This window comes from Chanodichthys erythropterus, chromosome 19 (genome assembly GCF_024489055.1).
Source record: "Chanodichthys erythropterus isolate Z2021 chromosome 19, ASM2448905v1, whole genome shotgun sequence".
Classification (NCBI taxonomy): Eukaryota; Metazoa; Chordata; class Actinopteri; order Cypriniformes; family Xenocyprididae; genus Chanodichthys; species Chanodichthys erythropterus.
In genome coordinates, this window is record NC_090239.1 from 3,200,907 (window position 1) to 3,226,366 (window position 25,460).

The following is a 25,460-nucleotide window of genomic DNA, read 5'->3' on the forward strand; positions in this document are numbered from 1 at the left end:
TTTAGATTGTTGTGTAAACTGGTTTGACCATTTCTTTGAAAGGAACCAACTGAAAAATAATGCCTTGATGTCATCTCTTAAGAATGGCAAAGCAAAAACGGGAAGGGGAACAAACAGATTTCTTTTAAATACATATAAACATTTTGTTGATCCATGATTTTTTTCCCTCTGTAATAAATTAATAAAAAATATAATAATTTTTAATATTATTTTATAAGGCACACTGGCTGCTTCTTTAGGACAGTTTTTGTTGTATGAAGATGTCAGTGTGAAACAATTCCTGCTTAACAATGAGTGGTTTCCAGATCAAAGAGTCAGATAGATCTGAATAGCATCTGTCGGTAAATAAGCTTTGAAGCTGACGTGGAAATGACCTCAAATGCTTTCAGAAATCTGTCGGTGTTTTGTGAGTGTACAGAAGACAAAAACACACACATTAAGTTGTTAGAGATGATCAGGAGTCATTGTCCGACAGGAAGGAACTTTTAAAGGAAAGAATGATGTTTGGGCTTTTGTTTATGACACATTTGTACAGGAAATACAGGAAGATGATTATATTTAAAAACAGGAAGTTGTCTATATTTTAAGGTTTTGAGATTAAAATAAATAATTTCTTTAATATTTCCCATTGTAAAATATTTTTTGGATAACAGATAAGAATAACTTGGAAACGAGGATAAGAAAAAGTTAAATAAAAGACTGTATTTGGTTCGTCCACTTTTTCTGTCCCTAGCCTTTACAGAAATATTACACTTGAAAAAACACACTAGAATTACAATTTATATATATATATATATATATATATATATATATATATATATATATATATATATATATATATATATATATATATATATATATATATATATATATATATATATATATATATATATATATATATATATATATATATATATATATATATATATATATATATATATGAAACAATGTTATTTGCACAATTACACCTTCTTGAGCCATCAATGTAGCAATATTTGTTTTTTAATTAATTATAAGAATTCCAATAAATATATTTAATTAAATATAAGAATTTACATCTGATATGGGTTTCAGAATTTGATGTGGCAAATTGTCTCAATAGCAAAATATTTGATTTTCTTTTGCCATTTCCAGACATTGTACTTTAATGAAGTCCTCCTAGAGCTTGCAACATCATATTTGGTCAGTCTAATCTAAAGGCCTGACAAACTCTAAAGTTTTTTCTGGAGGGCATTAGTCATTGCACCAACAGCTGGCAAAAAGGAAATGGCATGCTTTGCACTGTAATTCACTGCCAGAAACACATTTGTATATGCCACGAAGTGCCAAACACTTTAAATGATGCAACACTTGACTAAGTGCCAAAAAGTATGTGACTGACACCGCAAAAGAGGAAGGTGTAGTAACTCAGGCACACAATGTCCGATTTGCTCCAAACTACGGGCTGTCACGATATTAGATTATTATTGTGGCCAAAAAATATCACCATATTGATATATATCGCGATATTTACATAATCCTTGTGGGGAAAAATTTATCAGTCTAAATATTTTTTACTTTGTTTATTTAGTTTTTCTCTTTCAGGGTTGCTGCACATTTTGTAAAGTCAAATTTAAGGCTTTTTAAGACCTGAAGAAATAAAAATTAGTACTAGCATAGTAGCATATACATTATGGCTGTTTCCAATCAAATTAAATCATTATCAACAAAATCCATCTTTGCAATGCAGAGGTGACACGGAATGAGAAGTGGCATTAATATATTTACACAGCATTTACAATTTGTCTACATAAATTTAATTCAATATTTAAATATTTAAATAAATTTTTCAAATTTTAACTTTTTAATTAAAGTATCCCTTAAATATAAAACTAAACTAAACCGCCAGTAGGTGGCAGCAAGTCATTGTCTTAATGAGTGAGTGAGTCAAACGATTTGTTCAAATGACTGAACGAAGCTCTAAATGCGGATTCAGTCAGAATAACAAAAACGTTTCTGTTGCACGGGGGCTCTGTTCTGGCGAAATAAAGGGAAAAAACAATATTAACAATACTGTGTCTAAAATGTAACTTGCATTATTCATTTAACAAACATTGGAACATTGCATCTGTGCTGATTTGGGGAAAACGGCACTTTTGTAAAACAACTACATCTTATAATATGATAGAATGACAAACTCGTCGGGGCAAAAAATGCCCGTGTATCTTGAATTTTGAGGGCATATAACTACATGCATATCTACATCACGCCAAATAAGATGAGTAAAGAAAACGCGGTACTAAAATTATCACCCTTTGTTTAAATATATGAACACAGAAAATCGCTGTATAACATTTCCCATTCCATGACTAGTAAAATAATCGCAACTTACTCTCTGTAAAATGGCGTAATCCGCAGGGAGATAAGGTAAAAAGGTAGGTGGTGTTTCCACCCTTCGCACTGACTGTAGCTAGGCAAATCCTGCGGATTGGGCTGTTTAAGGAGCCGAAAAACTCCCATTCTGTTGAGTTTACTTTACTTTTTTCGAGCCTCTCGCTCTCCCGCTCGGAATAGCTGCGCGCGCTGCGTCTTCTTCTTTGACAGGTGTCAGCGTTAAGGTGCAATACTGCCACCTGAGAGCTCAACCAGGTACTGGCGCTGGAGTATTTACATGTCATGATATCCTAAGCGTCCTATTCATTTTAAATATCGTGGTTATCGCCAATACCAGTATAATCGTCACACCCTAAATTAGCACAATATCGATATTTCATGCTTTGAATATCACGGTTATCGTCAATACCAGTATATTGCGACACCCCTACTCCAAACTTGGAATTCAGACTTTATGGGCCCTATTTTAACGATCTAAGCGCAAAGTGTAAAGCGCACGGCGCAGGTGCACTCAGGGCATGTCCAAATCCACTTTTGCTATTTTAACGACGGAAAAACGGTCCATTTTTGAAATGGGTTGTCCCTATTCTCTTAATGAGTAATGGGCGTAACGTTCAATAAACCAATCAGAGTGTCATCTCCCATTCCCTTTAAGAGCGAGATGCGCTCGCGCCATGGCGGATTGCTATTTACATGGCGGGATTTGTTGGTGATGAGTCAGTTAATATATATGTGTGCGTAATTACACACACATAGGCGCAGTTTCTACCAACGCGCTCTAACAAAAAAAATATTGCACCATAGACTGCGCCATAGACCAACTCAAACCTGGCCTAAAGTCAAATTTCAGCTCCTTAAAATAGCAATGCGCCGGCAATGCGCCTGAACACGCCTCTTTTTTAGACCAGCACGCCCATGGGCGCACTAACTGGCGCAAATGCATTTACTAATTTAAGAACGTGGCGCTGAACGGGAAAACGCGAACAGCGCCGGACGCAAACTAGCAAACACACTTGCGCTGCGCCTTGTCGCATTGCGCCGGGTGTATTATAGGGCCCCCTATCTCAGAATCGTGACTTTATTTCTCAGAATTGCAACTTTATTTACATGTTTGATAATAGTCCTGGCCTGAAGACATCTACATGGCAATATTCAGTTACTGTCAGGTCCATAAATATTGGGACATCAACACAATTCTAATCTTTTTGGCTCTATACACCATGACAATGGATTTGAAATGAAACTAACAAGATGTGCTTTAACTGCAGACTTTTAGCTTTAATTTAAGGGTATTTACAGCCAAATCAGGTGAACGGTGTAGGAATTACAACAGTTTGTATATGTGCCTCCCACTTTTTAAGGGACCAAAAATAATGGGACAGATTAACAATCATAAATCAAACTTTCACTTTTTAATACTTGGTTGCAAATCCTTTGCATTCAATTACAGCCTGAAGTCTGGAACGCATAGACATCACCAGACTCTGGGTTTCATCCCTGGTGGTGCTCTGCCAGGCCTCTTCTGCAACTGTCTTCAGTTCCTGCTTATTCTTGGGGCATTTTTCCTTCAGTTTTGTCTTCAGCAAGTGAAATGCATGCTCAATCGGATTCAGGTCAGGTCATTGTTCTTGTCTTGATGATTCTTGTCTTGGTGATTGTTCTTGTATTGCACCAGGTTTGTCTTGGCCATTGCATAACATTCCACTTCTTTCCCTCAAACTCTAATCTGGCCTGTTTTTGAGGCTCACCAAAGGTTTACATCTTGTGGTGAACCCTCTGTATTCACTCTAGTGAAGTCTTCTCTTGATTGTTGACTTCGACACACATACACCTACCTCCTGGAGAGTGTTCTTGATCTGGCCAACTGTTGTGAAGGGTGTTTTCTTCACCAGGGAAAGAATTCTTCGGTCATCCACCACAGTTGTTTTCCGTGTTCTTCCGGGTCTTTTGGTGTTGCTGAGCTCACCGGTGTGTTCTTTCTTTTTAAGGATGTTCCAAACAGTTGATTTGGCCACACCTAAAGTTTTTGCTATCTCTCTGATGGGTTTGTTTTGTTTTTTTCAGCCTAATGATGGCTTGCTCTTTGGATCTCGTATTGAGAGTTGACAACAACAGTTTAAAAATGCAAATAGCACACTTGAGATGAACTCTGAACCTTTTATCAGCTCTTTGTAAATGGGATAATGAGGGAATAACACACACCTCGCCACGGAACAGCTGAGCAGCCAATTGTCCCATTACTTTTGGTCCCTTAAAAAGTGGGTGGCACATATACAAACTATTGTAAGTCCTACACCGTTCACCTAATTTGGATGTAAATACCCTCAAATTAAAGCTGAAAGTCTGCAGTTGAAGCACATCTTCGTTTCATTTCAAATCCATTGTGGTGGTGTATAAGAACATTTCCTATAACACTAGATATACCTGTACATCAGAATAAGAATGGCATCTCCGCTAATATCTGTCTCTCTGCTTATCCTGAGGTTTGCCGGGTGCTGGATTCAGGCCGTATCCAGATCAGATGGAGAACCTGTGTCTGGACCTGGCTACTGACGTAGCCCAGGAGACAATGGGCCTACAGACCCAGTTCTGGCTGCATCTATAATTCAGATTTTTAATCCCCGTATCCGCTTGCATATATTTATATATAATCTATTTTTAATCTCTATAATAAAAATGTATAATTCAGATTTTGATCTCCATATCCATTTACATATATTATATATATCTTCCAAGGGGTTTTTTCCCTCCTAGGACTTTTTTCCCAGTGTTAGCATGCTGGGTTTTTCTCCTAGGGGGTTTTTTCCACCCCTGGAAGTCAGCCGACATTGGCTTAATGTAGCACCATCTTGTATATGTTACATATTACCACGCTTGGTTGTACAGCTTATTTTTAACCACTTCCCTTTTTTTCTGTGCTTCTAATATGTAAAGCTGCTTTGAAACAATTACCAATTGTAAAAGCGCTATATAAATAAATTTGACTTGACTTGACTTGACTATAGAGCCAAAAAGATTAGAATTGTGTCGATGTCCCAATATTTATGGACCTGAATGTATAGTCAAAGCGCCACCTGTTGGCAGCAGGAAGTGTGGCACATCAAAATGACTTCTGTATTTACTCGCTTAAAAAATCTTAAGCTGCCATTTATGTGTATTCATAAAATCAAAGGGTAATCTAATATTGTGGTCTAAGTTTAAATGTACAAAATAAATGTTAAATAAACATTTTAAGACATCTTGCCATACCAAAAGTGGACGTTTCTGTAGAATGACCCATTTCATGAATCCAGGTTTTGGCAAAACATTTTTAGCATGCACTACTATTTAAAAGCTGGGGATGATTCAACAAGGATGCTTTAAGTTTAACAAAAGTGAAAGATATTTATAATGTTATAAAAGGTTTCTATTCCACTTAAATGCTGTTCTTTTGAACTTTATATTACGATTATCATGATTTCCACAAAAATATGAAGCAGCACAACTGTTTTTAGCATTGATAATAATAATTTTTCTTGAGCAGCAAATCCTCATATTAGAATGATTTCTGAAGGATCATGTGACACTGAAGACTGGAGTAATGATGCTGAAAATTCAGCTTTGATCACAGGAATAAATTACATATGAACATATTCCATTTTGAATGAATATTCATGAATATTTCATGAATAATCAATTTGTCGTCCAGTCCTAGAAATATTGCCCTGTTCATCTTCTGACATATGTTCCTTATATATTAAGCAATGTTTCCTTGTTCTACCATTTCTGTATTTTAATATGTCTTGTGATAGGTGTGTCGTCTCTGTGTGTTGTTTCAGGGGTCGGGCGATGGTGCGCGTGCGGTGCCCACCGGTCAGATTGAGGATGTGGAGTGTGGCCTGATCATCAGCAGTATCGGGTATAAGAGCATTCCTATCGACCCCACTGTGCCCTTTGACCCCCGAAAAGCCATTGTGCCTAATGACATGGGAAGAGTGCTGGACACAGCAGGTGAGAGGAGTGTGTGTTTGTCCACTGGCAGGTTCTTGATTTATAACACTTGTGGAATGCAATTTTGTCTCTCAAGCCTCTTCCCACAATTATAGTAGTGGGAAATCATAATTTGTTTAAGAGCAGTAAATTATCTGTTTATCACATCTGTTTTTCCCAAAATGATTTTGTTAAAAAAAAAAAAAAAAATGTTTGACTCTCACATCAAAACCAGCTTGTAATGTAGAGCTAAATTACTAATCTAATGTATTATATAACAAATCTCAATTGCTTGATTGTTATATTGTCAAAAAAAGTAAATTATATTAAATATATTCAAAGTTGGATATACAGCACATCCTACTTTACCAGCATACAATATACTCGCCTAAAGCAATGCTATATAGCAAATCTTTGCCATGTGATTGTTTAAAACATTGTAAAATGACTTTTTTCTCGTAATTGCGAGTTTATATCTCATAATTCTGGATTTATTTCTCATAAATTATATAAACTCGCAATCGTGAGTTATAAAGTCAGAATTGTGAAATGTAATATCTGAGAAATAGTCGCCATTCTCAGAAATAAAGTCACAATTCTGAGAAAAAAACATCTGAATTGCAAGATGTCAAGTCAGTTCTGAGAAATAAATTTACAACTCTGAGATATAAAGTCGCAACTCTGAGAAATAAAGTTGCAGTTCTGAGAAATAAAGCCCTGTCTGTGAAACTGGGCCTATATCTTGCAAAATACTATAAATAAATTTGCCTAGTTGTTAAAATAACTCCAGAAAACTATCCTGTGTTCAAGCACACCACAGTTTTTATGGAAAAGGAGTCTTTGTGTCAGTCATGGAGTGTATAATTGTAATTGTGTGTTTGTTTTTGCCAGGCCTGTACTGCAGTGGCTGGGTGAAGCGGGGTCCCACCGGTGTGATCGCAACAACCATGAACGACAGTTTCGATACGGCACGTGTTTTGATACAGGATATGGAGGCAGGCAAACTGGATCTATCAGTCAACAAACTGGGCACACAAGCGATCACTGCCCTTCTGCAAACACGAGGTGATGTGCACACAGATACACTAGATACCAAACCCCAGCATCCTAACTAAAGTGAAACGAATATGTGACTGATTAGAAGTGCTCTAGGCAACATGCGTCATACAAATGCTGCTTCTGAGATGTCATACTTTAATATGCATTTTTTTCCTATTTATTGTGTAAAATATTCAATTTTTAATTATTATAAATTCCTAAGTATCAAATATAAAAAAAAAAAAAATATTATATTGTAGTGCCATGTTATGAATACAAAAATATGATTTTGAGAAAAAAGTTTATTAGAAAAAAACATTATTAGAATAAATCATAATGTCTTGAGAATAATCTTGTCAAATTAGGAGATTAAAGGCATAGCAATATTATGAGCAAAGGGATTAATGAAATGTTATTTTAATTTTAACATTTTTATTATTTTTTTTAACCTGGCACTAAAATGCAAAGCAAAGCGATTTATTCATTAAAATAAAATCAACGCATTCATGCATTATTATTACAAATTGTTTTTTTGTTTTAAATATTTTAATGTGTATGTTTTAACCTGGCGCTAAATGCTGAGAGAAGGCACTTTTACATTAAAATAAAATTAATACATTATTGAATTAATATAAATAATACAATTATTTTAAGTTTAATGTGTTTAAATTAAATTAAAATTAATACCATAATACAAATTGTGTTTTTAATGTTTTTATTTTAACGTGACACTTAAATGTTGAGCTAAAGAATTTATACATTAAAATAATCAATGCATTAATACAATTTAAATTGTATTTTTTTTCATATTCTAATTTTTGTATTTTAACACTAAAATCTTGTCGTACTGTTTAAGTGCTTTTTTTTCTGAATATCAGCATGGCTATAATTCTCCGGAAGAGGATTAGGGCCAAGCAATAATAAAAAAATAAAACCATCTCGAGATTAAAGTTGTTAAATTTTGAGAAAAAAGTCTAGATAAAATGTTGAGAATAAAGTCACTAAATTAACAAATTTATTCTCATAATTTAACTAATTTGTTCGCGTAATTTAACAACTTTTTTCTCATAATTTAATGAGTTTATTCTTGTAATTTAATGACTGTATTCTCAACATCTTATCTCGACTTTTTTCTCGAAATTTAATGACATTTTTCTCATAATTTAACGAATTTGTTCTCATAATTTAACGACTTTTTTCTCGTAATTTAATGACTTTATTCTCAACATTTTATCTCAACTTTTTTCTTGAAATTTAACGTTTTTTTTTTCTCAAAATTTAACAAGTTTATTCTCAACATTTTATCTCGACTTTTTTCTCGAAATTTAACAACTTTAATCCCAAAATGGTTTTATTTTTTTATTATTGCTTGGCCCTAATCCTCTTCTGTAATAATTCAGCTATAGATATGAATTATAATTTTACATCAAGGTCTCAGGCAAAATCTCACTTTAATTAATCCTTTCTCAGTGCATTCTGAGATTGGCTTATCTGTGAAGGGCATGTGAATCTGTCTTAGCTCATTAGTTGGTGCCCATCTCATTTTTGTTTGCGCATATTCAGCTGCCGTATTTAGGTGGTTGGTATGTCTGAGAAGCGACACTGTTATTTGTTGATTTTGGCAGCAGTGTCGGTGCAGTATGTGAAAGTAGTAGAGTAGTGAAAGCTTTTTGGAACAAATTTACCTTTGGGAACGCATTGATGATTCCTCATGACTCTGCCTCCCTAATCAGATCACTAGGTTTGCATTTTCTTTTTCCTCCTGTCTTTTTACACACATTTATCTTCTGTTGCGTCATTTGTATATTTCTGGGGGTGTTGTGTGTTTGAACCACAGCCACCAGGGGTTTGGAACAAAACTTAACTTATAAAAGCTGCCAAGTTTTATCATGGAAAGTTTTTTTTTGTTGTTGTTCCAAGACTTCAAGTTTAATGATCATTAAAAAGGTTAATCATTTGCATGCCAACAGGAGTGAGAACGGTGCTTTTTTCACAATGGGAGAAGATTAATGCTGAGGAGGAGAAGAGAGGCAAATCCCTGGGAAAACCCAGGGAGAAACTTTTGGATATAGATGAGATGCTGAGGATAGCCTGGTCCTGATCGAATCTGCAGAGCTGTCTGACTCCATAGTGATAAACTGTAAACCTGTCATAACAGAAAGTCTGTTCATGCCTGAGATGTACTTGGTTAATTTACCCAAAAAATAAAAACTGATGTTTCCAAACCCATATGACTTTCTTCTGTGGAACACAAAAGGAGACGTTTGGCAGAATGTGTACGCTGCTCTTCTCCATACAATGAAAAATTACAAATAATTAGTGAAAATTTGTGTGTTTCTTACACAAACTATCGGTCACACTTTAGATAGGCTCCAATTCTCACTATTAAGCACAACTTTTGCCTCAATAGTCTCCCAATTACTGCTTATTAATAGTTAGTCAGGTAGTTAAGTTTAGGTATAGGGTAGGATTATGGGATGTAGAATATTGTCATGCAGAATAAGGGTTAGTTCACCCCAAAATGAAACTTCTGTAATTAATAACTCACCCTTCAGAACACAAATTAAGATATTTTGGATAAAATCCAAGAGTTTTTTTTTTTATCTCCCATAGAAATCCACTTTTTCTTCAGAACACTGAGTTGCACATACATTATATTTTTTGAAACATCTTTATTATTCCTCAGAAGAAAGTGGAACGATATGGTGGTGAATACATTTTATATAATTTTATGATCTGTGCTTTTGAAATAATTCAAGGCTGTGCCCCGTTTTACGGTCCGTGCCTTTGATGTTTAACAGTTTTAATCTGGATTATTAAAGAATCAAGTCTTACAGGATTAGTTCACTTTATGAAAATGAAAAATAGCCCAAGCTTTACTCACCCTCAAACCATCCTAGGTGTATATGACTTTGTTATATAATAATAAATATCCTGACGCATCAAAGCTTTAATGGCAGTGAACGGGACCAACGAGTATGAAACTGAAGAAAGTGCATGATGAAAAATAGGTTATACGGGGTTTACTGTTAGCTTATTCTTGCCAGAAAAAGTGTGTTCACTGCCATTAAAGCTTGGATGCGTCAGGATATTTATTAATACATTTTTTTTTTTAATCACAGCCTAAAACCCATCTTTTTAGGGTAGCTTTTAATTGAAGAATTGAAATTTATTATTATTTTATAGTCTATTTTGTTGCTTTAATTTTAATATTTATATTATGTGGTGTATCTTTGTTGTTTTACTTGTTTGTGTAAAGCGCTTTGAGATGAACATTTAAAGGCGCTATAGAAAATAAAGATTATTATTATATATTTCTGATTATGTTCATCAGAAAGAACAAAGTCATATACACGTAGGATGGTTTGAGGGTGAGTAAAGCTTGGGCTATTTTTCATTCTAAAATGAACTAATCCTTTAAGTAACTTGGGTTACTTGTTAATGAATTGTTTAGCTATGTCTGGACATGGACTTATGATAATCACTATGATTTCCCTGAAGGATGCCTGATGCATGTCTAACAATAAAGTTACTGTGAAAATAGGTTTTAAACACGTGGTTTCCAGTTAGCTTATTATTTCGAGAATAAACAAATGTTCTCACTGAATGACATATAAATAATATACAAACATCCTGTTCGCACGCCAGATGTATTTTGTTATGACTGTTGTTTTATCTTTTAGATTATAAGATGGGTAATTAAATATAAATTGAGTTGTAGTTGATAGTTTGTCAAATGTTACCAGGCCACAAAAGTTTTTACATCATAATTTTTTCTTTCCTCTTTTTAGTGCTTCGCTGACGCTATCTCTGGCTTCAGCACTAACAATACCTGGATGTGAAACAACCATAAAACACCCAAATCTTTGTTCTCAATCTCTTGCATAATCTGGCCCTGAGTTAAAGGGGCTCTGTGTAAGATTTTACTGTACTAAAGCATAAAAATACCATAATATGTTTGCAGATATTTAATAAACATGCTGAGTTCACATATTCATTTCTCTGAAAACCATTGCTACAGCCAGTTATTTAGTACTTTAAAAATTGCATTCCATGTCAGAATGTCTGTTTTTGTTTCTGTCTGTGAGTTTGTTTCACTCAAATAATAATGAAAGTTCATTGTACTTAATAGGAAAAAGTTGCATGAACTCAAAATTTCATTGTAGTAAGCTGAACTTAATATGATTGAGTTGAGCTGCAGCAGATTTCTAATTCTCAGCATGCTTTGCGTCAGACCATATAAATAACTGTTGAAATTAAGTGTTATTTTGTGTGTTTTTGCACAAGATTAACATATGGAGATATAAGTTAGTGTTTAATGTTGTGTTATGTTGGGATTCAGGGGGGTTCTGTTACCACTGTGGTGAAGAGTAGAGCCTGTGGTCAGGTTGAGGATGAGCTACAAAACATTTAAGACCACATGTGTTGATTGATTACATATATGCAAGTATGTAATGACAGTCTCTCTGACGGTGCGTTCACACCGGACGCGAATGAAGCGGTAAGAGCGAGTGATTTACATGTTAAGTCAATGCAAAGATGTGAATTGACATCCTGCGGCGCGATTCGGGCGTTTGACGCGCTTAACGAGTGATTGAAGTTGAAAAATCTGAACTTTGGCGAATTTCCGCGCCACATTGACCAATCAGGAACTTGCTCTATTAGTGACGTGACGTAGCGAGCTGAGGCAGAAATTCGAAACAACAATGGAGGACAAAATCATCGTCTCTGTACATCATACATTTATAGAAACAGAAATAAAAAGGATCGTGTTTGAAAGAAAGTGAGTGAGGAGGTCGGACAATCTGATAAGTTGTACAAAAAGGGTCTTTACTCAATTATACTCAAATATTTGTGTACAATATTTTTTTTTTCAGGATTATTTGATGAATAGAAAGTTCAAAAGAACAGTGTTTATCTGAAATCTAATCTTTTGTAACATTATAAATGTCTTTACTGCCACTTTTGATTGATTTAATGCATCCTTGCTGAATAAAAGTATTCATTTCTTTAATTTCTTTAAAAAAAATACAAATAAAAATTCTTACTGACCCCAAACTTTTGAACGGTAGTGTATAATGCTACAGAAGCTTTGTATTTCAGATAAATGCTGTTCTTTTGAACTTTCTATTCATCAAGGAATCCTGAAAAAAAAAAAAAGTACACAACTGTTTTCAACATTGAAAATAATCATAAATGTTTCTTAAGCAGCAGATCAGCATATTAGAATGAATTCTGAAGGATCATGTGACACTGAAGACTGGAGTAATGATGCTGAAAATTCAGCTTTGATCACAGAAAAATAAATTACTTTGTAAAATATATTTAAATAGTACACAGTTATTTTAAATTGTAATAATATTTCACAATATTACTGTTTTTTACTGTATTTTTAATTAAATAAATGTAGCCTTGGTGAGCAGACGAAACTTCTTTTAAAAACATTAAAAATCTTAGTGGTTCCAAACTTTTGAGCGGTAGTGTACATATTAAGACTAAAAGCCAACTAAAGACGACCAATTGAGCTTATTCGCTGTAATTTACTATTTTTTCCCCACTGACAAGTTGTGTTTATTCAGAGGAAGTGTGCAGATTTAAATTCCCCAGTCTATAATTGTATTCCCTAAAACTCATCTTCAATCAATAAAATTACATATTTAAACATTTTTTCATGTCTTAAAATAGATTTAACTTAATTCTACACCATTGCTTCGGACGCAGATCTATGAATATGCTAATTAGCCCCGCCTCCATCACTCAGTGATCAACTTACTGAGTTAAACGCAGCACAATAATATCACTTCTTACATCGGCGACATAACGATAATTAAAGCTGCATTCCGCAACTTTTTGTGTTAAAAATTTACAAAAATTATTTGAGAATATACAACATGAATCCATTTTCCAAACCGCGTTTTTGTCTTATCCTGAATCATTATGGTACACTTATAATAAGTGTTTATATTCGGACTACTTCAGACCAGACTGGGAGAACTCGCCGCAGAGTATCACAGTAACTGCGTGACTCGCCATAGACATACACGGAGAAAAGTAGCTCCGCCTAGAATGTTCCTCCGCAAGATGCGTGCAGTTGTTTAGAGGGCCAAAAATCGCGGACAGCAGCTTTAATGATTAGCCTTTCGCTTGACTACATTATCAAACTGCTAATAATGTGTTGCTAATGTTACACAATTTACCATGTTCTGTTCTTCATCTCAGACAGCTGCCTTCTAGAAGTATCCAGAAACACTTTGAACTCAGAACGTCAGTGGAGAAAGTGGTTCATCATAACATCGTAATATAACGTTACATCATACACCCACTATATTGCTAAATCTACTTGATTCTTCATATCAACAGAAAAATATACCAGGATAACCTGGCTTCTCTTGAGACTCCCCTGCTAGTTAGCTGGTAATGATATGCTAAACCCCGCCCACACGTTGACGTGATTGGTTACAACAAGGTAGATTGTGACGTCAGAAACGCCAGCGATTTCAAAACCGCGTCTTTAGATCAGTGCAGTTTTAAAGATAAAATACTCAGCAATGGTGTTGACATAGACATAAACAACACTCAAAAAAAATGAACTTTCACTGTTGTTAGTTTCACTCAAACCACCCTTGTTCACATAACTTAAAAAACTCATGTAACAACATGAACGTAATTTAACTGCGTTGTTTCTACTAAAATTGAGTATTGTCAGCTTTACTTAGTGTTTGTTCAGTCAACTTAACATTGCTGTGTGAAACGCACACATTATTGTTGACATAACTAACAGTGCAGTGGATCCGTAGTTCCCAGCATGCTTTGAAAGGGACTGCATTAGGAAAGTAAATTTAGGGATAAAAGTGTTATTTTATGTGTTTTTCAGTAAAGGGAAATATGTTGTTAGTTTATGTTAGTGTTTAATGTTCAGTTATGTTGGACATTTAGAGTAGTTTCTGTAATGTTTTCGAATTTTGTGGTTACCATCATGCAGAAGAGTGTCCTCTGTGTTTAGGCTGTGAGCGCTCATATATGCATGTTTATAGGATGAAATTCCTGCTCTCAATTCAATTGAGCTTGTTCAATTAGTTATTTTTTTGGGTGTATTTTGGGGTGAGTGGCTGCATTCTGATATGTTGTATCCTTTTTATTTAAATGATTATTCAAAAAAAAAAAAAAAAAAAAACAATTGTTCACCTTACGTAATCATCATAACATTAAGTAAACTGCACATATAAATATTATGTAACAGTGACATTCAAATGATTTGTATTTACTCAAAGAAATTTTGTCAGCTTTACTTGAATTCTTTTGTTCATTCAACTAAATAGTTTTTTTGTACAAATTACTCAATATTGTTGCGTGGAACCACTTGACACTTATTCTTTTAAGTAAATCCAGCAATTCATTTTTTTTTGAGTGATTAAAAACTTGATTTTCACCACAGAGGGACTTTAATAGCTAATGTATTAGTAAGTGTTGAAATGAGCTTTAAATATGTTTATTAAATGGTTTAAAAGTATTTTTCATTGATAATTCTTGTTAACAAATCATCCACTTGGAATTATATGGTTCTATCTGCATTCTGAGCAGTTTTGAGATATTGAGCTTCAAAGTTTGGGTATTCCACTTGACTTTGCAGATACAACATTTTTGTTTTCTAAATAAAAAGTCCCCAAATTTACCCAACATTACCAAAAACATCACATTGTGTAAACAAGACAAGACAAAAAATGTCAGATAGAACCTTATAATTCCAAGGGGACGAAATAAAAACAAAAGTTGTGATTGCCTTTTCTTCCCTATTAGGAGTTTCTGGAACAGACCAAATTTAGAGCAGACTTGTTTTTGTCTATAAGGAATTGACTGGAGTTTGTCCCAACAGATATCAGCAGATGTTTAAGAGGGAGTGAGATTATGAGGCAAGGAATTAAAAATAAAATGTGCAATTAATAATTTAGAAATAACACTGCAATAGTCCATTAAAAAAAAGAAGTCCGTTTTGAGTGCATGGTGACTTTAAAGGCAGATCACAACACAATGGATGACATATTTAGTTTATTACAAACAAAACCCCTGATGTTTGAGTTGTACAGTGAACATGATACATGCATATGCGTTTAATAAATCCCATAGGTGTTTTCTGCTCCATCTCTGTAGCGGTCCAGGTATCTGAGCGGCTGTCCGTGAGGGTATTTCTTCTGAGGTGGGTGATACACTGGAGGTCTGTTGTACTCAAACACCGGCTCTCTCATATCTGTGTATCAAGCACAACATGAGTAAGCAGCTTTATTTCCAGGGTTTCTGAACTGCAAGCCAACAGATTGTTTTTTTCCGAATGGATGTTCATATTACCGGGTCACGCTCCACTTATGTAGTGTTGCCAAATTTTGCTTGAGAACAAAGTGACCTGGGTCAAGTTGCATAAACTTAGCTACAATGTTAAGACTGTTTTAAAGATTTTTCTTTTGATCATTTAGCCTGTGTTAATGGCAAAAAACCAACTGCACAAATTTTAGCACATTTGAGGATTTTTATTGGAATTGTAGTATTTCACCCCCATTTCCTTTAATAAATCTATTTTACATTAAGGTCACAATATAGTTCCTCTCATGACCTTAAGGACAAAAATTTCCCTATTGAAACCCATTAAAACTGCAATTTGGGCCATTTAACTATAAAATGATGCAATCTTTGTTAATAGGCCTTTATTCAGTTGGCAAGGCTTTAAAGCTAACATTTTTACTATTTTTTTTTTACTAGGTGTTGACATTTTCTCAAGTTTGGCCTATAATGCAAATACTCACTTTATTCTTGTTTTCTGCTTCTGCGTATGTGACCCTGGACCACAAAACCAGTCATAAGGATACATTTTTTTTCAACTGATTACATCATCTGAAATCAGCCAAATAAATGAGCTTTCCACTGATGTATGTTTGATAGGATAGGGCAATATTTGGCCGAAATACAACCATTTGGAATTTGAGGGTGCAAAAATATTGAGAAAATCGCCTTAAAGTTGATCAAATGAAGTCCATAGCAATGCGTATCCACTCACAAAAATAAATTTTTGATATATTTATGGCAAAAAGTTTACGAAATATCTTGATGGAACATTATCTTTACTTAATATCCTAATGATTTTTGGCATAAAAGAAAAATTGATAATTTCGACCCATACAGTGTATTGTGGCTATTGCAGTGTTTCCCAACCCTGTTCCTGAAGGCACACCAACAGTGCACATTTTGAATGTCTCCCTTATCTGGCCCATATATTGCTGGTCTTGGAGTCTCTACTAATGAGCTGATGAGCTGAATCAGGTGTGTTTGATTAGGAAGAGTTGGAAAATATGTAGCGTTTGTGTGCCTCCAGGAACAGGGTTGGGAAACACTGGGCTACTGCTACAAATATTCCCTTGTGACTTATGACGGGTTTTGTGGTCCCCGGTCACATATTATAAAGCCAATTGGATAATTATGCCGCTATAATTGTGTGGGTGTGTTGGTGTGAATGTCAGAGTGTGGTTTATGTGTGTGTAATAAGAATAAGAATATTGTGTGTGTATAATATTTGAGAGAGAAAAACACCAGTGGAGCTTTGCTGGCATCTAATGGGGAAAATTTGATACTGCGCCCAAACAAACTCTTACTGAAAGCTCAGTTTTTCAGATATCAACCTCAAATTTGGAACACAACTTGTTTAGATTTATGGCTTTGATTTTCTGGAGTTCAACATGTTTCATAAAATATATATTTTATATAAAATAATATTCATAAATCATTTTCATAAATTGAAACCTCTATAATTTCACTTTTTACTTCAACAATAATCTGCCAAAGGTCTCCTTTAGCTTAAATTTTTTATGAGTTTTTGGACATGGACATTTTTGTCCTCTATGGACCTATGTGTAACTTTTTTAAATGGACACAAAAGGCTTCATTTTCTCATTATGTAACAGACTTTAAAAAGTGAGGACCTTAAGCAGTTTATGCAACCAGCCACTGGTCTGGAAAAAATGAGCCCAAAACATTCTTCATTTTCAATCACTGAAACGTTTCTAGGCTCTTCAAAAAAGTGCAAAAAGTTTCTTACTGTTGCATCAGAAACAGCTTGTAACAGCATAAAATGATGAATCAAATTGACTTCAGATGTCTAAAGTCAGTTTGAGGATTCAATAACATAGTCTTTAAAGCATGCATCTCTGGTACGAATAACAGCACCGTTTTGGTGGAAAAGAGCACTTGCTTGCCTCCGACACACAGTGCTCATTCAAACAGTGATAGCCACGACACTGACAGACAGAGAAACATCACTACACATGAAATAATGATAAAGAGGTCATAGGTTTTGTTGCAACTGTTTTCTGGAAACAAGCCCCCCAAAAAAGCAACTTCCCAAATCTATACGTGATTTCTTCAAAAACAAGCCCAAAGTTGCTTATAATAAACTGACTACGCAACGCTTCACATGTGATAACTTATATCAAAGAACAGAAGCGGAAACACATGGTCAAAAATAGACTACAGTTTCCAGACAATCTGGTCTTCAATACAGTAAAATTAGTGTGTTTTTCCTTGTATGCCTGCAGATTACTCACTTAATAACTCATGAAAGATGCGAGTTACAGACTGATCCCACTGGCACTGGAAAAATGCAAGACCGGCTGGAGTAATTACATCCTGATGTCTCCTGTAGAAGTCAAAAGTTCGGAAAGTCCGGTGCTTCAGACAGTAGCTACAAATTGGACAGAGACAGAATATATGTGTCTGCAAAATGCTTTTTACTGAATGTATTTTTTAAATGTTACGCAAGCTGAAGGGTCTTTCTGTGGGAAATTTTAAGCGGTAAAAAAAAAATACAAAGAACATCTGTTTTATTTCAAAGGCTGCAAACAACAAAGATAATCATTACAAAATCATTATTCCTCATGAGCCGTAATTACTATAATTCATTCTTGTTTTGGAATGTAATGGCTACTTTTCTGAAACCATGTATTGCACAAGACACATTTAAAAACTAGACATAGTCAATAAAAAAATGCAACTACTAGTTTGTTGTCTCGATTCATTTTCTTAATGCAAAATATAATTTTGTATTTTCTTTTTATTTTCTTTTAATAATAGGGTGAAAAATGACCTGGAATTTTTTCATGAGATGTATTATTATAACACTATTTTTACTCTCTAAAGAGAAAGAGTAGTAGTAAATCTACCCACCAGGGAGCAGGCCGGAGGTCAGCGCTGAAGTCCACTGGTCCATCTTGTTTAAACAGGATATAGGCGTATCTGTGAAATCCTGTCCCTCTGGCAGGAAAAGGGCTGATGTAATGACAGATGTCTTCACCTGACGTCACAGCATTTCCAGGGATGTTCCCACTGTAATGCATTTGTATTTAACAATTTGCATCATAACAAACAATTATTTATTCAGGTCAGGGTTTTCCAACCGGGGCTGGGTGAAACTGAACTGAATGCCATGAAACCACTGCCATGCAGCTGTGAAGGTAAGGTCACACTTTAGATTAGAGGTCAATTCTCACTATTAACTAAATATTATGTATGACTTTTGCCTCAAACTAGAATATGGTCCTGCAGAATAAGGCATTAATATGTGCTTTATTAGTAAGCAACTAGTTAATAGTGAGAATTGGACCCTAAACTAAAGTGTTACCGTGAATTTTTATGGAAATGGATTTTGGTGGAATAAATATTAATACGGCTCAAGTAATGCAGGATAAGCAAACATACTCACACTAGCCAATGAAGATACTCCTGCTCACCATCCAGGAGGTGTTCATCTGCACAAACAGACACAGTTTATTACACTGTACCTCCATCTTGTGGAGGAACTTCAAATTGCATTTTGATAACTGTGAGTGACATTTCTGCAGGTCAAATGACCAAAAAGTATAACATTTGAAAAACACACACACACACACACACACACACACACACACACACACACACACACACACACACACACACACACACACACACACACACACGTTTGTTTTTGTGAATTGTGGGGACTTTCCATAGACTTCAATGCATTTTACACTGAACAAACTGTACATTCTATCCCCCTACCCTGCCCCTACCCCTAAACCTAACCCTCACAGGAAACTGTGCAAACTTTTACTTTTTCACAAAAACTCATTCTATATGATTTATAAACCCATTTACATTGTGGGGACCGCTGGCTGGTCCCCACGATGTAGGTGAACTCAGGTTTATATTACATCATGGGGACATTTGGTCCCCACAATGTAATATAAACAAAAGCACACACACACACACACACACACACACACACACACACACACACACACACACACACACACACACACACACACACACACACACACACACACACACACACACACACACACACACACACACACACACACACACACACGTTCAAAAGTAAAAAATATAATAATACTTTCATATTAATACATACAAGAATGCATTAAATTGACAGTAAAGATATTTATAATGTTACAAAACATTGTTTCAAATAAATGTTGTTCTTTTGAACATTCATTTCATCAATGAATCCTGAAAAACAAATATCAAGTTTTCCTCAAAAATATGAAGCAGCACAACTGTTTCCAACATTCATAATAATCAGAAATGTTTCTTGAGCAGCAAATCAGCATATTAGAATGATTTCTGAAGGATCATGTGACACTAAAGACAAATTCAGCTTTGATCATGACAAATGACATTTTATATTGGAATAATAATAATAATAATAATTCACAATATTACTGTTTAACTGCATTTTTGATCAAATAAATGTAGCATTTATGAGCAGAAGAGACTGATTTTAAACTTTTGAATTTTGTATATCCATCTTTGTGCATTTGTGAAAGTAAAAGCATAAATACAAATGTACTTATGCCTTCTTTTATAGTCTTTTAATTTTACCTTCAGATGGTTTTATTTATTTATTTGGAAAAAAAAGAAAAAAAGTATTGCTTTCAAAAACAGCAGCCAACTGTAATGATTTGCTCTATACAGTGACTTTCTAAAAAATAAATAAAAATATAAGACTTCATAAAACCTGATATTCTGGGGAAATTCATGGTTTAATCTTGTGGATACATCTACAGCATTCCTTAAGGTTCATAAACTGACTGTCACTTCTCATTGCATTCCTCTAAATAGTTTCCAGATCATCTACTGAATGGGGCTTTTGAGCTAGTAGGGGATTTTTGGCATGTTTGTGGTTTAGTGACAGGTTTACCTATGGTGTGTGTGTGTGTCTGACTGAGAATACAGAATATGTATATCATTAGATCAAAATATGTATTTGATGTAAATGTTGCTGTACCTGGGCTGGTTAACAACAGCGTCCAGAGTGAATTCTCTTCTGCTTCAAAGTGTATCTGAGGTGCTTGAGCTGCCTGTGGATTTTATGCAATCAGTGGAAATCAAAACCCGTTTCCTATATTTCAAACAGAAACAGTCTTTGCATGTTCTGAAGCCTCACCTGACTCGGCGTTAAGTGATTCCCAAAATGCACTACTGCGCTGCTGTCATCTCCGTACGCCACATGCAGCATGACCCGCGGAACAAAATATGCCATGGGAAACAGGTCCTGGTAAATTCGGTAGTGTTCGGCGAGCCTCTGGATGTGGAACGGTCCGTTTGTCTTCTCCCACTGCGTCTTTACTCTGTCCAGGGAAATGCGAACTGGAAGCCATAAAATAAGTAAAGATTACCTTAAATATCCTACTGATGACTGATAAGTGATATGATGTAATGTCAGAAGTCCAAGCAGCATGTCAATGTCACTCCATGAGGATTTTCTGAAGATTAACGCATCATGTGCATGCGTAGTTACAAACCAGAACGTGGCGCAAAATCAAACTCATCTGTATACTGTTTACATGCACGTCTGCAGAGACTTTTAGCAGTTCAATTTGTGAGATCAGACAAAATTGAATAGATTACCAATCGAGTCATAGAATGTGATTATTATCTGATCGATCGGAGCATCTCTAATATGTTTCTATACCACTAAACATAAACATTTATATATTCACCACTCAAATCAAAAGAAAAAAATACATTATCATCACTAATTTTGCATAAATATTTTTGCATTGTGACATGGTTTTCTCATTAATGCAAAAAAGGGTAACACTTTACTTGAAGGGGTGTGCATAAGAATGACATGACACCTTCATAATCATGACATGAATGTTTATGACAACTGTCATTAAGTGTCATTCGCTCAATTATGTCATTTTTAATGCAAAGATGACATTGTTTGAGATGTCCGAGTTATGACAACTTGACATAAACCAACACATCATAACCTGTCAGTGTCTTTGTCATGACAACTTGACATTATTTAGCTTTATGGGTTAACATTACATTAAACTGTCATGTGGTTGGTTTTGACATTGGCTGTCATGAGGCCATTGTAATAGTGTCATGAATATGTATGTTGAGCTCAAGTACAGTGGTACAAATTGAACTTGTCATTAAAATGTCATTAAGTGACAATACTCTGACAAATAATTTTATAACAGCGTTATGATTATTTTTCATTTCATGTTTTTTGTTTTTTTAAGTTTCCTCCAACAGAAGGTCAGATAATAGACAATTTCAAATTTCGTAAAAAAAAGTTGACACTGTTATAAAATAATGGTAACACTTTATTTTAGGGTCTTTTAACTAGTTGATTATTACTATTAGCATGCATATTACTAGATTATTGCCTATTTATTAGTACTTATTAAGCACATATTAATGCCTTATTCTGCATGACCTTATTCTATATTCTTAATCCTACCCAATACCTAAACCTAACAATTAACTATAATAAGCATTGAATTAAGAGTTTGTTGAGGGAAAAGTCATAGTTAACCGTTTATATATGTGTTCCCTATACTAAAGGGTGTTACCAAAATAATGTAATGTAATATTAACCCATAAAGCTAAGTAGTTTTTTAAGTTTGATAATTAATCTGCTATGTCATGTTTATGACAGGTTATGATGTTTTGCTAATGTCACGTTGTCATGACAGAGACACTGACAGGTTATGATGTGTTGGTTTATGTCAAGTTGTTGTAACAAAGACATCTCAAACAATGTCATCTTTGCATTAAAAATGACATAATTGAGCGAATGACACTTAATGACAGTTGTCATAAACATTCATAAAGCCTCCTTCATATTCATGACACATGTCATGTCATGATTATGAAGGTGTCATGTCAGTCTTATGCACACCCCTTCAAGTAAAGTGTTACCCAAAAAAGTTACATTTGTAAATCTAAGTATACCTTAATAGTATTTGATGTACTGGATTTATTTATTAATCTAAATAAAAAAATAAAAAACAGTAATGAGAATTTGTTCAGTTGGAAAATATGCATAAAATATAACACTGCAAACAATCCTTAAAAAAAATAGGCTTCATTGTTTTAAGTGAAATGTATATTTGTAATCACTTTCTATTGATTTCTAATGCATCAAACAAGATTATTTTAATGACATACTTCTGCAAACAAAGCAAGATGTGTCCATCTGAGTACACTGAAAAATTTGACTTCACAAAACCGAAAATTTGATCACATGACGAGTCACTGGCTGCATCCGAAATCATATACTATCCTACTATATAGTAGGTGAAAACAGTATGTGAAAAAAGAAGCATGTCCGAACTCACAGCACTATTAAAAGAGTTGGCAAAAAGTACCCAGATGACCTACTACAAGTTTGCATACAATGGACATTTTACTATCCCATGAGGCCATGGCAGAGGATTTGTGAATGGCAGTGAAGTGGCTGGTAGGTCACATGATGATGACAGCATAGTGAATGTAGTATGTCCGGATTACATTCATACCACACATATAGCAGTCGTGAAGTAATTATCTATTCAAAAAAATAAGTACCTACTCAAGAAAGTATGCGATTCGGACGCAGCCGATGATCTTGCTGCATTTGATCTTGACCCTCAAGATTTACACTAAATATACACTTAGCAATTAAACCCCGCTTTTTAGTTTCTGTGTGAAGATTTTTCATCTTAATTCTGACATAATTCTGCTTTTGATTTTTGATTAATCATAATGATGCATTGATGCTGGAGTCACTCACATGTTCGCAGTCGATCGTCTCTTTCCATTTCTGGGTTCTTTTTGTTCTCCTGCATGACCTTCTTCCTCTCCTTCACCTCTGTCTTCCTGGAGGGGCGCTGATACGGCAGGCCGATGTTGACCGGCGCAACGGCTGCTCACACAAATAAGCAAAACCTCATGAAAGCAACAATCAGTGATTGTCACCCAAACAAACCCCATCTAGATTTGATATTATAGAGCTTGTCGTGGTACTTCAGGTTAAATTCACAGCTATGGATGTAATGGGTGTGTATTCATAGCTCAATGGCTCAAGTCCATCTGTGATGACTTGCCTTCTTTCGTCTCCTCCTCTCTGCATTTCCTCCAGGTCTTCCACCAAACATCTCTCCGGTCGGCCTCCTCCGCTGCTCTCACGTAGCGAGTGTAACTGCGATACTTCTCCAGAGAGTCCAGCTGAGTCGAGTCAATGTCCTCATTGGGCATCGGACCCAGAGGAGGAGACCGGTGACCCAGAACAGCTGCAGGAGATTCAAGAGGATTTATTATTAGTGTAATAAAAATTATAACATGGTGCAACGTAAATGTAATAATAATACAAATATTAATAAATGCTATAATAATGTTTAATATAAATAAAATAATTAACACAACAACAATAATATCAAATGTTGTTACATAAATTTAAGGGAACACTTCATTTCGCAGTGTCATTGTTACATGTGTTACATGTATTTACTGTAGTAATAACTACAAATTATGCATAATTACATGCAATTAACTCTAAACCAAACCCTCATAACCCTAACCCTATTGTAAGTACATGTAGTTGATTGTCATTACTCAGTACTTAAATGTATAATTACACTGTAATAATTACACTTAAAATAAAGTGTAACCAAATTTAATAATAATAAAATAATAAAAAATATTCATAAATGTTATGATAATGTTTAATATACATATAACAACAACAAAATAATAAAAAAATGTTGTAATATAAATGTAATAAGTATTATAATATGACTATATAAAAAACGAATATATAATGTATAACTGTAATAATCAATAATAGTATAATATTGTTTTAATATTAATATAATAATAAAAACAACAATACATATAATAATGTTGTAATGTGAATATAATAATACAAACAGCATAATGATAAATATGCTGTAGTATAATAAATATAATAATTACAGTAAACAATAATAAATAGTATAATATTCATCAATAATAAATATGCTGCAGTATAATAATAATAATAATAATAATAATAATACATTGTTTTAATATAAATATAATATAAAATGTTGTAATATAAATTCAATATTAATAAATAATACAAATATTATTTTTATGATAAAAATATTTAAAAATATTTAATAAAAACAACAATACTAAATATGCTGCAGTATAAATGTAATAATAATAACAATAAATAGTAAAATATTGTTTTAATACAAATATAAACCACAATAATAAATAAATAATATTATAAATAATAAATATTATAATGTTGTAATGTAAATATAATAATAATAACATTAATAATATCCTTCATTTAGAGACAAGCAGTAACTCAAAGTGTTGTAGAAAGACGCGAAAAATAGATGAACATGAACAAAAGGATAGAATGAAAATAAAGACTAATTAATAAATTATCTATTGATAATAGAATAAGTAGACAACAAGTAAAAGCAATTTTAAGTACAAATAAAGATATAAAGGTGTCAAATGTAAATGTAAAGGTCATTCAGACCAGCAGACACACTCGCGCTCACACAGCAGCCGCTCTGCTGATTATTGAACTCATTAACTGCACATTTACACAGATATCCTCCAACACCCCTCACCGCTGCACCGAAGACCCCTCGCGTGATGCTTCAGCCCCGCATCCACCGCCGCCCGCAGCAGAACACACGCCGCGCTGCGCAGCGCCATGATGAACCGCTCGAGAGACGCCGAGAGACGTCAACACACAAGAACCG

The 25,460-nt window shown here is 34.3% G+C and overlaps 2 protein-coding genes across 4 annotated transcripts in view; one reads left to right on the forward strand and one right to left on the reverse strand.

Annotated features, from left to right (window-relative positions):
* The window catches only part of fdxr (ferredoxin reductase), a 32,700-nt gene extending 21,341 nt beyond the window's left edge, over window positions 1-11,359 (forward strand). For 2 of the 3 annotated variants that reach the window (XM_067369230.1, XM_067369231.1), the window contains 3 exons: window positions 6,192-6,363; window positions 7,234-7,407; window positions 9,351-10,235. In XM_067369230.1, coding sequence (XP_067225331.1) covers window positions 6,192-6,363; window positions 7,234-7,407; window positions 9,351-9,481 — 477 coding nt within the window. In that variant the 3' untranslated portion in view covers window positions 9,482-10,235. Of the gene's footprint in view, window positions 1-6,191; window positions 6,364-7,233; window positions 7,408-9,350; window positions 10,236-11,171 lie in introns of those variants that run through there. The other variant, XM_067369232.1, reaches the window with a different exon arrangement.
* Window positions 11,360-15,390: 4,031 nt separating this feature from the next.
* Window positions 15,391-25,455, reverse strand: mrpl38 (mitochondrial ribosomal protein L38). Its single transcript, XM_067369294.1, has 9 exons — window positions 25,326-25,455; window positions 23,802-23,987; window positions 23,489-23,620; window positions 20,864-21,066; window positions 20,705-20,777; window positions 19,121-19,166; window positions 18,586-18,744; window positions 17,967-18,103; window positions 15,391-15,625 (listed from the first exon to the last, which is right to left on the reverse strand). Exons 1-9 carry the CDS (start codon window positions 25,411-25,413, stop codon window positions 15,489-15,491), a joined length of 1,161 nt encoding a protein of 386 aa, XP_067225395.1. The 5' UTR covers window positions 25,414-25,455; the 3' UTR covers window positions 15,391-15,488.
* Window positions 25,456-25,460: the final 5 nt, after the last annotated feature.

Bases quoted from the DNA above. Each gene is read 5' to 3' on its own strand.
- mrpl38 (XM_067369294.1), bottom strand. From the start codon at position 25,413: ATGGCGCTGCGCAGCGCGGCGTGTGTTCTGCTGCGGGCGGCGGTGGAT. The intron at 20,778-20,863 runs GTGAGGCTTCAG...TAAAATCCACAG, and splicing joins ATCACTTAACGCCGAGTCAG to GCAGCTCAAGCACCTCAGAT. The intron at 18,745-19,120 runs GTGAGTATGTTT...AATGCATTACAG, and splicing joins GAGTATCTTCATTGGCTAGT to TGGGAACATCCCTGGAAATG.